This window comes from Amblyraja radiata, chromosome 7 (assembly GCF_010909765.2).
Source record: "Amblyraja radiata isolate CabotCenter1 chromosome 7, sAmbRad1.1.pri, whole genome shotgun sequence".
NCBI classification, from domain to species: Eukaryota; Metazoa; Chordata; class Chondrichthyes; order Rajiformes; family Rajidae; genus Amblyraja; species Amblyraja radiata.
The window spans coordinates 56,299,176-56,312,501 of record NC_045962.1 but is presented as its reverse complement, the minus strand read 5'-3'; the positions used below and the strand labels follow the sequence as shown (position 1 = coordinate 56,312,501).

The 13,326-nt window shown below is 40.4% G+C and overlaps 1 protein-coding gene across 1 annotated transcript in view; it reads left to right on the top strand.

Annotated features, from left to right (window-relative positions):
- The first annotated feature begins 9,163 nt into the window (after positions 1-9,163).
- Positions 9,164-13,326, top strand: part of tmem37 (transmembrane protein 37) — a 42,630-nt gene continuing 38,467 nt past the window's right edge. The window contains exon 1 of the mRNA XM_033024603.1: positions 9,164-9,681. Coding sequence (XP_032880494.1) covers positions 9,658-9,681 — 24 coding nt within the window. The 5' untranslated portion in view covers positions 9,164-9,657. The remainder of the gene's footprint in view (positions 9,682-13,326) is intronic.

Genomic DNA, 13,326 nt, shown 5'->3' with positions numbered 1-13,326 from the left:
TAAAAATAAGTTTAATTTGACACCTAATTCACTTTCATATCTCAAGTATTTAAAAAGTTATGGCCATTTTCATACTGGGAAATGAGCATCTTGTTCCCTATTGATTTTCTATGGACATAACAAAAAAGCTGTGATCGTGAACAGTCAAAAACCCATAACTTTCTTAAAAATTAAGAGAACTGAATGAAATTTTCAGTTATCATAGATTGAAGCATTCTGAAACAAATATAAAATAATCTTACTTGGATGACCTGAAATTAAAGCATATAATTAGTTAGTTACCTAATTGTAGCTAATTTCAGACTTCAATTACTAGATCTAAACATCTATCCATTTCTTAATAAATGATTAACATTTTTAAATAGCCTAAATGTCCAAATAATATTCACAAATAATTCACAATAAAACATGATTTTAAAATCTCATTTACATTAATTTATAGGCCAAATGGAAGGAATTTAGTGTTTAATTGCTGTAAATAAATGCCCATTTAAATCAGCTTTCCAGTGGGTCCCTGTGGAACGCGCTGGTTTAGAACGTTCACATTGCGGTAGATTTGTGCCCCAAATGCCGAGAAAAATACTGCGCGATATAATGGGCCCAAATTGAGCTACTCGCAATATTAAACTTTGTATAAAGGGGTCTTTAGAAGCCCTTTTTAATGTAAAAAATATACAACCTAACTTCTGCTATTTGCTTTATGAGACCCTGCGGTTGCTGACGGTCGCGGGTTTAGAGATTGATTTTTAAACTACTATAACTATTATTCAAGGCCTTTAAACCTAATAATAGCTTTTGCGACGGGGTCTTCCAGCGATTTTTCGTTAATAATTAACTAGGCTGAACATTTTCGATTGGAACAGCTTAGAGAAAATCGCGTTTTAAACCCGCCCCCTCTAAACGGCGCCAAAATCGCGCACACCCTCAGCAGCAGATCTTCAACGACGCTTCAGGTAGGCTTTGCAACATACCTAAGTATTGTGTGTAGATTGATGATAAAATAAAGTAAAGCATCAAAAGTCAAAAATCTGGAGGTTTAAAAAATGGGGAATACAAATACAGCCCATTTTTCTTGATTCTTTAAAAGTTCACTTCTGTCTGTACCAGATAACCACATTTCTGTTTAACTAGCCTTTTATGTGCAGCTTCGTTGTCATAAAGACATACATCATGCCTTTTCACCGTCACTGAACATCATCCTCCCATTTATATTATCTTGCATTAATCCCATATTTTAATCCTTTCCACGTTCTCATCAAATGCATTTGGATTCCACCACTCACCCATATACAAAGGGCAAATTACGGTGACCAATTAACTTTTGTGTGTGAGAAGAAATCAGAAAATCCTCATCCATTGCTATCTGAAAGTTTAGGTATAACATCAACAGATTCATTGCAGGGCTGTTCGGAAAATCATGGAAAATAATGATCTCTTTTTCGGTAGTGTTGAAATACACATGGTTTTGGCTGTAACTTGTTAATCCATCACAGACAAGATGAGTAGGATAAGAAGGAATTTGTATGATGAACTTTCCAGCAGGTACAATGAGCTTGAAGGTTTGCAAGGGAGTTGGTACCTGTAAGAAAGCAGTGATGGTATCCAGAAGCACTGGTCAGGCTTTATTTTAACCCTGGCAACAATGTGTTGCCTCCCCCCCACTGAAGCAAAATCTGTTGCTGGATTCTCAAACTGTGATATAAAAATGTGGTATTTCTTCAGATGAAAATAAGAAACCTGCTGTCATCCTCCTTGGTATTTGGTATCATCTCAACCCTGGGCTCAGAGTCAATCTACCTACTGATATTTCAAGCTGATTTGGTAAATATGACCTCAATCTCAGTTTTTCACACCTCATTCATTTTACTACCCAGATTGTTTTCTTCTTTTTCTAGAAAATTGGCGTTCCCATTGTCTAGCTTTTCCTCTGGCAACTCGGTCCCACATCATCATCACAAGGTTTGACACATCAAATGCTTTTCCAGCTGAATCTCTGGACTGACATTTCACTGGTTTCACTTAATATAAAACAGCTGCATGATGGATGAAATTTTATTTCATCTGCCAACATTCTTCTTTCATTGGGAAATAAAACAAATCAACCAGTCATTCCGCCTAAGGTGTCTATAAAACAATGGATATAAACAAGGAAGCACAGGAAGATAAGCAAATGGGAGCAGGAGTAGGCCATGTGGCCCCTCATACCTGCCCTGCCATTTAATAGATAGACACAAAATGCTGGAGCAACTCAGCGGAACAGGCAGCGTCTATGGAGAGAAGGAATGGGTGATGTTTCGGTTCGAGACCCTTCTGCAGAATAATCATGGCTGACCTGCCCCAGGCCTCATTTCCTCCTCTACAGTTTCCTATAGCCTGACCTCTTTAAAAAACAAAACAATTATCCACCTTTTAAAAAATACTTCCAATGATCTAGCCTCCACAACTTTCCAGAGTAGAGAATTCCAGAGATTACCACCTTCTGAGAGAAGGAATTCTAACGCACCTTGGTTTTTAATGACTGGCCCTTTGCCTCTAACTAAGTCTCCTTGCTCAAGATTCTCCTGTTGGTGATTAATTCTCAGCATCTACTCTGTCATACCCCGTAGGCTCTTAGATGTTTCTAAGCCTGAGATGATGCAATTGAATGGGAAGGTACACCACACATTGCCAAAGTTGCAATCATTCATGGAAGTTATAGTCCATCAAGTTCCTGACTTGTGCTGCATCAATGGTGGAAGGTATTTGGGGAGTCAGGCAGTCATCACAGATATTCAAATCATTCCATAGTACTTATGTGGTTGACATACTTTGACTTCTGATTGACCTTACCCCTCTCCCACCCTTCCCATAATGTTGATTGGTAATGGGATACTTGGTGATAGTAATGCTATTGAACAGATTTGTAGGTCAAGAAAGCAAGATTTGTTTCATATTTTGGAAAATATTTAAATGTTTTCTTATATATAAGGAATGTTCCATAATGCAAGTTATTTTCTGCAATGTACCTCAGTTAACTCAGGATGATTTTTTCGTACCAAGATGCTACCAAGGACAATGAATGTCAACAACACAAAAGAGGCAACTAAGCAATGTACATGTGCTAATTCGATGCTTAAGCAATTCAACAATAATCCCATTACTTTCTTGTATTTTCCCTATGTTACATAAATAAATTAGTTAATTAACCATGAATATCACTAGGTGGAGCTGGTGTGCCTGTTAAATGACAATCATTTCACAAATCTGCATTTCTTCAATTAAGTTTCTATGCTTGATGATTTGAAGATCCATCAAACATCCATGAATTTAGTTGTCAGTCTCCAAAGAACTGAAAATGTATATACAACTATGGTGCAAAATATACCTTCCATGCTGTATGACTCTTCGACTCTTAAGCTGCCAAAGCATTAATTGGATCTGCACAATTCCACAGTTCATTGAAGGACACAAAGTGCTGCAGTAACTCAGCAGGTCAGGCAGCATCTCTGGAGAACATGAATGGGTGACGATTCGGGTTGAGATCCTTCTCTAGATCACCTATCCATGTTCTTTGGAGATGCTGCCTGAAGTGTTGAGTTACTCCAGCACTTAGTGCCCATTTGTTTATTAACCAGCATCTGCAGTTCTTTGTTTACACAACTCATTGATCTGAACCATATTCCTGTTAGGTCCCAGATGAAATTTATTGAGGAGGAATGGCTGCCAAATAGGCATTTTGTTGCGGTAGCTTATCAATAACGAAATTTAATAAAATCACCTGGTTTCCACATACATCCAGTGCCAGATAGAACTAGCAAGAGATGATAAGGATCCTGAGGGCAGGAAAGAAAACCTTATTCTTTGTAACCTAGTAGTGCCTGCATTATATTTATATCCATTGTCCTTGAGATCCACATAAGAGGGAAACTGTTTTCTAATGCCTAAGAACATAAAGTACTCCACACCCTTGCAAGAACAAAACATTCAGGCAACATTTAGGCAATTAATAGTTGTGCCCCATAAGTGCCAGGCAATGACCATCTCCAACAAGAAAGACTGTAACCACACATTCTTGACACTTCATTATTTAACCATCATTGGAATTTGGGTGATGGAGAACCATAGAACAATACAGCACAGAAACAGACCCTTTGGCCAGTGCGGACCTACATTTTTGGGGCCCTGAAGCTTGAACTGTTATGGGGGCCCTTTCGCAACCAGCAACGAGGTCTGGGCAACTACTGTTCTTCAATGGGGTTGTTCCACGACAGATCACCACACATTTTTATTTCTGTCATAAATGTTATTAGTCTTTTAAATTATTTATAATTAATTTTTATTAAATATATTTAAAATGAAACATCCGTACTTTGAATATTTTTTCGGTTATTGCTAGCCTACATGATACTTTAATAACCTTTAAATTTTTATTTTAACTATTATTTTGTATTGAATTACACTATATTAATAATAAATAAAAAATTTAAACCCCTTCTCGTACAGTAGACCCAAAATGTTTAAGCAATGTGGCCTAAGCATGATAATTCTCCTCGAGAAAAAAAAGTAGGAAGTATTGGCCAGGGATCAAGGAGGCTGGCTAGGCCCCTGGCGGGGCCAGGGGCAACGACCCCGTGGGGGTTCAGGTGGCAACGCCCCTTGAAGCTCCTGCATTTTCAATAAATTGAAAGTGATTCTCAAGCTTTCTGCTGGTAGTTTACATAACAGAAGCTTAGAATTTTTCTAACACATAACAGCAATGTTACAAAATTTTGAGATTTTAAAAATCAAACCTGCAATTTATCCCATCAGATAAAGCATGAAAATAAGTTTAATTTGACACCTAATTGACTTTCATATCTTCAGTAATAAAAATGTTATGACCATTTTCATACTTGGAAATTAGCATCTTGTTCCCTATTGCTTTTTCATTGATTTAACACAAAAGCTGGAACCGAGGACAGTCAAAAGCCTATAACTTTCTTAAAAATCAAGAGAACTGAATGAAAATTTCAGTTATTATAGATTGAAGCATTCTAAAACAAATATAAAATATTTAACTTGGATGACCTGAAATTAAAGCATATAATTAGTTAATTACCTTATTGTAGTTAATTACAAAATTGACTGTTGTGATGGAAATATTAATGAACACCCAGACTGCCTTAAAAATTCAAAAATGTGATATTCTCAAGATCAGAACTTTGATATTATTGTATTATATGCTGTAAATCCGTAACAGATAGGTAAATAAATTACAATTGCTCTTCAAACCACACATGACATGCCTTTCTGCCCACTACAATCCCATTAACAATGTCCTGTAGATTCCATTTCTTAAGAAAAGGATATATTTTTTAAATAGCCTAAGAAACTAAATAACAAACTAATCCCATTCACACAAGAATTCACAATATGACATGATTTTTAAATCTCACTGTCATGAATTTATATCCCAGATGGAAGGAATTTAATGTTTAATTCCCATAAATTAATCTAGAAACATCCACCCAAAATATAATCAAATTATTGTTTTTTGCACAATACATGTGACTCAAACTGTTGTGAATATTTAGTTTAAAAATAATGATCATGGAGAGAGAGAGAATAACACAAAATATAGACAATTTAGACGGCATCTCCAAAAAAAATGAGCATTTTAATCATTTTGCTTCTGGAACACGATCAATTGGAAAGTTGCATTTGCGGTGAATTTGAACCCCATATCGGCAGGAAAAACACTGCCGGTTCTTATGGGCCCCAAATAACATTTTCGCCTTTAGAGGATTGATTAAAGTCATCCCAAGAAGTAAGTTTATATGTAAAATAAACGACTTACATTTTGTTTTGTCCCCTACGTGAGATCCGTCCCGTTGTAGGTGTTCACAGCGTTAGAAGTCGCTTTTTATTTTAATATAATCATTAAATTGTCTCGCGATAAAAAAAAAATTTCTTTAAAATCGGGAACGGAAATCGGAACGATTTTTCTGCAGCAGCTGGCAGCCCAAGGAAATCGGCCTCGGACAAGCGGTAGAAATCTGTATTTTAATCCCCCCCCCCCCCCCCCCCTCAAAGGCGCCAAAGTAAGTAGTGTAACATCGCTACACATAAGCAGTAAAATAACTCCCAAAAGATATATATTTCATGAAATGGACAATAGACAATAGGTGCAGGAGTAGGCCATTCAGCCTTTTGAGCCAGCACCGCAATTCACTGTGATCATGGGTGATCATCCACAATCAGTACCCCATTCCTGCCTTCTCCCCATATCCCTTGACTCTGCTATCTTTAAGAGCTCTACCTATCTCTCTCTTGAAAGCCTCCAGAGAATTAGCCTCCACTGCCTTCTGATGCAGAGAATTCCACAGATTGACAACCCTATGTGAAAAAGTATTTCCTCATCTCTGTTCTAAAAGGCCTACCCCTTATTCTTAAACTGTGTCCCCTGGTTCTGGACTTTCCCAGCATTGAAAACATGTTTCCTGCCTCTAGCGTGTCCAAACCCTTAATCATTTTATATGCTTCAATAAATGGCCTCAGCTAAAAAAATCTTTACAAAAAATGTTACATGAAATGTCTCTCTATTATCTGAATGGTGGCCGATTAGGAAAAGGGGAGATGCAACGAGACCTGGGTGTCATGGTACACCAGTCATTGAAAGTAGGCATGCAGGTGCAGCAGGCAGTGAAGAAAGCGAATGGTATGTTAGCATTCATAGCAAAAGGATTTGAGTATAGGAGCAGGGAGGTTCTACTGCAGTTGTACAGGGTCTTGGTGAGACCACACCTGGAGTATTGCATACAGTTTTGGTCTCCTAATCTGAGGAAAGACATTCTTGCCATAGAGGGAGTACAGAGAAGGTTCACCAGACTGATTGCTGGGATGTCAGGACTTTCATATGAAGAAAGACTGGATAGACCCGGCTTGTACTTGCTAGAATTTAGAAGATTGAGGGGGGATCTTATAGAAACGTACAAAATTCTTAAGGGGTTGGACAGGCTAGATACAGGAAGATTGTTCCCGATGTTGGGGAAGTCCAGAACAAGGGGTCACAGTTTAAGGATAAGGGGGAAATCTTTTAGGACCGAGATGAGAAAAACATTTTTCACACAGAGAGTGGTGAATCTCTGGAATTCTCTGCCACAGAAGGTAGTTGAGGACAGTTCATTGGCTATATTTAAGAGGGAGTTAGATGTGGCCCTTGTGGCTAAAGGGATCAGGGGGTATGGAGAGAAGGCAGGTACAGGATACTGAGTTGGATGATCAGCCATGATCATATTGAATGGCGGTGCAGGCTCGAAGGACCAAATGGCCTACTTCTGCACCTATTTTCTATGTTTCTATGTTTCTTTGCCTAACACTGAGATGAGAAAAAATGTTTTCACCCAGAGTTGTGAATTTGTGGAATTCTCTGCCAGAAGGCAGTGGTCTCGTCTCCTTCAGCAGCACCTCCGTCTCCCTTCCTGAGCTCAGACACCCATTTCTCCTCACCTCACCTACGCTCACTTCCCCTCACCTACACCTTGACTAATCCCCTCGCCTCACTAATCCTCTCGCCTCGACGATACCTCACTACCAAACTTCTCCTCACACCTAAACCTCGCCTCGTCTAAACCATGCCTCGTCTAAACCATACCTCATTAAACCTCACCCCTCAAATAAACTTCACACCTCACCTATTAACTCCACCTCAACTTAATTAAACCTCCCACCTCACGACTAAATTCCACCTCACACCTAATCAGCGCCTCGAATAATCGCCGCCTCTCTCCCGCTATTTACAGCCCCCACCCCTGCCATTGGCGGCGCCTCACGTGAGCGGAATGGCTCCAACCAGGGGGGCGGGGCAGGCACATTGCCCAAGAGAGCCGGTGGGAGGGGAGGGGCGCACGCTCGCTGACGTTGACCCCAGGCCCCGCCCCCCCGCTCGCGGCGGCCACAGCCCCTCCCCACATATGCGGGAGAGAGGCGGAGATTAGGTGGGAGGTGGGAGGTTAGGTCTAGGCGAGGTTTAGTGAGTTGAGGTTTAGTCGAGGCGAGGTGAAAAATCAGATTCATTTCTAGGAAAACAAAAAAACGGAATTCCGATTTAAATCGGATGAATATCTGGACTAAAATCGCTTGTGGGCCCCCTCTGGGATTAGGGGCCCTGAAGCTTAAACTTCATTAGTTTCATAGTAGATCCACCCCTGCCTTTGGCACACAATGTCAGTGCTGAACATGATGCACGTTAAACTCATCTCCTCTGCCTGCACATGATCCATATCCTTCCACTCCTTGCATATCCACGTGTTTATCTTAAATGACACTATTGTGTCTGCTGCCACCACCATCCTTGGCAGTGAGTTTCACCACTACATTTGCAAAATATTTGCCCCACACCTTCTTTAAACTTTTCCTTAAAGCTATGCCCTCTCGTCTTTGTCATTTCCTCCCGAGAAAAAAAGGGTGTCTGTTCTGACTGTATACCATATCTTTGCCTCTCAGGTCCTCCTCAATCTGACCTTCATCAGAGGAGCTGCGGCACTTCAGAAAGCACATGACCTCTACCATTAGGAGGGACAAGGACAGCGCACAGGATCACCTCCCCCTCAATGTCCACAACAATCTTCTTGAGAGCAATGAGTGATAGGTAATAAAGGCTAACTTTGCCAGCGAAACCCACTTCCAGTAAATTAATTTTTAAAAGAACAATCATTGTTTTGACCTTTGTAAAATAATGTCCTACACTCTTGCTTCCTCGTTTACTTTTTTTTGCGGTACTTAAATCTGATCAGCTATCTATCTCGTGATTTCACTGTCGTGGAAACTGCAGTTCTATTCAAGCCCACCACTGAAATTGTCACCCCAAAATCAGGAGAACTGCAGCCGTCGAGGCCCCTAAATCTTTGCGATGATGGTTATCTCCAAACTGCAGGATAAAACATTGGTTTAAATGAATAAATGCAATGCAAAAGCCTTTGATATTTTGACATTCTCTGCGCAGAGTCCCCTCTCCGTAAAGTTAGTTGCAACGCTGTACTGTTGCTGTTATTCTGGGACTGTGTCTTAATTGTCCTAGAATTGAATTGAAGCAACCTGGATATAACTGTCCCCGTGCCGTATTTCAGCGGGAGTTTACAAAGTGGATTTCTTCAGGGGATTTACATGGGACGTTTCAACTTGTTGACAGGAAATAAACCGCTGACTCATAAATCTCACCCATGCCTGGAAGCACGTAGGGTTCAGGAACAACAGTAGGTTGAACTTTGTCTCACTGAAATTAAACTGGAACAAATAAAAAACAACTGGAGGAACTCGGCGGGTCAAGTGACAGCAGAAAGAGGGGTGGGGGGTCGACATTTCGTGTCCAGACTCTGCATCAGGGTCTCGATGTTGCTCGGCCCGTTGAGTACCAGGAGTCATTGTTTTGCACCAGATTACAGTCCCTCGTTTGGACGGTCCCCTCTCTCCGTGTCACCTCCCACCCAGCACACGGCAATATGTGGCGCTCAGTTTCGCACTGAGCTGGGGAGACGCCTAATTTTTCAGCCAAGTCAGCATAAAAAATAACTTTTGAAAAATCTCTTCCTCTCCCGACCGCAGGTCGTTAATCGTAAGACCCGGTCCAATGACTGGGACTGTTGAACTTTAGAGTGGTGAAACTTCGCGTCTGGCCCGTGTTGGCTTCCCATCCCAAACATGAAGGCTGCGCCCCTGTTGCAGGTACTCTGACTTTTATCTTGTTTTTACAGTTCTGAAAAGCGGAAAACTGCACTGTACGTACTTGTAGGCAGAAAATTGTGAATATAATAATTATCGTAAAAGCATTTGGGATTGATATTTGGGCACATTTGCCCCAATTCATAACGACTGGCTCCAAATTACAAGCAAGACAGATGGGGGGAGGAAAGGAAAGAAAGGATGGAAAGTAGATACAATCCATACACTATTGTCAACTAAACCACAAAAATAATACCTTGTTTGGAAGTGTTAAGCATAACAAAATCAGTTTGCTTTTGCGGCACCACCTATTTTACTATCCACTAAATGACAACGGTGAAGAGTTGTTGGAGATATTGTTTTGAAAAGAGTGAGGTAGTTTGAACCAAAGTATTCCCAACAGATAAATCAGACCTCCGGTCCAGTGTGTTATCAGTGAACCTAATTGTAACGACCGATTATAGTATTTTACTTTGATTTCAAAGATGGTTTTTTTTTTTCTCAATTCACTCGTAAATAAAGCGTGTAAAGGAATTTGTTTTCTCCAGAAATGTAACTTCGGGTGAACAAACATAAATATATTTTTAGGCATTTTCTTCAATTTATTCGTAAATAAATTGTGCCAAGAAATCTGATTTCTCCAGAAATTTACCTTCAGGCGAATTAATATTATAAAGAAATTAGTCTCTGCAACAATTTCTGGTGAAACGCTGTACGCTGTTATGCAACACGCTAATGTGACAGTAATTCGTGCATTTTGCTTTGTACCAATGATTGATTTCAGCTGCCACTGAGATCGCCAGACACCACCATATGACTGAAGTCCTTTAGAATTATTTACAAATTAAGAATTTGTGAAACTAATAATCTATTCTAAGAGAGGGGATGTAATTTCTGAAAGAATTGTCCACGGTTAACAATTGAACAATCTGCATTGGCTATGGAAATGATGCGCTACAATGTTGAGAACTGTATTCTGCATTCTATATCTTAACCGTTGCTCTATTTTATTTATGAAAAGTATTATCTGATATGTTTGGATAGCATGCAAAACCAAGCTTTTCTTTGTACCTTGGTACATGTGGCAATAATAAACCTAAAGCATGCTTTACTGTCTTCTAAAATGTTTTCAAGAGAGAGTTAGATTTAGTTCTTGGGGCTAATGGAATCAAGGGATATGGGGAAAAAATCAAAAATGGGGTACTGATTTTCATGATCAGCCGAATGGCCTACTCCTGCACCTATTTTCTATGTTTCTATGTGGTTCCACTGATATCGTGAGGATGGATCATTAACTTCTCAAAGTTCCAAAGTATAATTACTGTTAAAATGATTGTCAATTGTTTCAAATTCATTGGCTAGTGTTGTATATCTTCTCTAGGAAAAAAAAGAAAACGTAAAGGCATATCTTTGTAAGTTTTCTTAAATATATTAAATTCCAAATGATAAATTGAGGTACAATTTTTACAGCTGTTAATAGCTCATGAAATATACTGCATAAAATATTTATTGTGGTAATCTCAGTTGATTTCTATTTTTACTTTTGTCTATCAAATATACCAGATCAAATTCAACATTGGCATCAGGTTGAGGGGAGATCTGATAAACGTATATACAATGTTGAGAAGAATAGATAGAATTGGCAGTCAGAACCTTTCCCCAGATTGTTAATGTCAAAGACTACTGGGCATAGTTTTAAGGTAAGAGGGACAAAATATAAAGGAGATGTGCAGGGATTTATTTTTACACATAATAAGCTGTGTGCCTGAAACACATTGCTAGGGGTGGTGGTTTAAGCAGATACAACAGTGGCATTTAAGAGACTTTTAGATAGCCACATGGATATGCAAGGATTGGAGGGCTATAGATCATTTGCAGACAGAGAAAATTAATTTAATCTGCATCATGGTTGACGTAGATATAGTAAGTGAAGTGCTGTTTCTGTGCAGTACTGTTTTATGTGCTATGTAATTGTCTCCACAGAGCACCCTTTTTTACTGTATTTTACTGTGTTACATAGTTGGGTTTAGGTTTATTATTGTCACATGTATCGAGGTACAGTGAAATGCTTTGTTTTGCATGCTATTCCAAAAAGACCAGATATACCCACACATAGATACAATCAGTGCAAACTCAAGTACAATAGATAGAGCAAAGAGAAAAATACAAGAAGTATTTATGGTCTCTAATGTGCTTCAAGTTCCAGTTCAAATGTATTTGTCACATGCACCATAAGGTGCAGTGAAATGTAATTTACCATGTAATGTTACCATTAAAAAAGGACACAATACACAACATAATTCAACACAGACATCCACCGCAGCATTCTTCACTGTGGTGGAAGGCAAAGAAGTTCAGACAGTCCTTCTCCTCCTCCCTTGTTCACCTGTGGTCAAGGCCCTGACCCTCCGTAGTCACTGTTACGGACTGCCCAGTGTTCAAGCCCTCTGGCCGGGATTGTCGGAATGCTGACGTCGGGACAGGTCGAGAACACCCCACGGACCGGACCTCCCAAATCGGCCACCTCCTTACAGGAGAGCGCAGTTTCCAGATGTAGGCTGCAGGCCGGTGGTCGGCGCTCTTCTCTGGCGACCCCTGGTGAGGGATTGTCCACTCCACAATAGACATCCACCGCAGCATCCACCGCAGGTGCAGGTGTAGGCCATTCGGCCCTTCTAGCCAGCACCGCCATTCAATGTGATCATGGCTGATCATCCCCTAACAGTACCTTCTCCCCATATCCCCTGACTCCGCTATCTTTAAGAGCCCTATCTATCTCTCTCTTGAAAGTATACAGAGAACTGGCCTCCACCACCCTCTGAGGCAGAGAATTCCACACTCACAACTCTCTGTGTGGAAAAAGTGTTTCCTCATAGAAACATAGAAAATAGGTGCAGGAGTAGGCCATTCGGCCCTTCGAGCCTGCACCGCCATTCAATATGATCATGGCTGATCATCCAACTCAGTATCCTGTACCTGCTTTCTCTCCATACCCTCTGATCCCTTTAGCCACAAGGGCCACATCTAACTCCCTCCGTTCTAAATGGCTTACCCATTATTCTTAAACTGTGGCCCCTGGTTCTGGACTCCCCCAACATCGGGAACATGTTTCCAGTCTCTAGCGTGTCCAAACCCTAATAATCTTATATGTTTCAATAAGATATCCTCTCATCCTTCTAAACTCCAGAATATACAAGCCCAGCTGCTCCATTCTCTCAGCATTTGACAGTCCCGCCATCCCGTGAATTAACCTTGTAAACCTACGCTGCACTCCCTCAATAGCACGAATGTCCTTCCTCAAATTAGGGGACCATAACTGCACACAATACTCCAGGTGTGGTCTCACTAGGGCCCTATACAACTGCAGAAGGACCTCTTTGCTCCTATACTCAACTCCTCTTATTATAAAGGCCAACATGCCATTTGCTTTCTTCACTGCCTGCTGTACCCGCATGCTTACTTTCATTGACTGATGAACAGGGACCCCCAGATCCTGTTGTACTTCCCCTTTTCCCAACTTGACATCATTTAGATAATAATCTTCCTTCCTGTTTTTGCTACCAAAGTGGATAACCTTGTGGCGTCAGCCTATACACGGGCCACTTATGCTCGAACCCTCGTCAGGAGTTACGAGGGCGGGCACGTGAC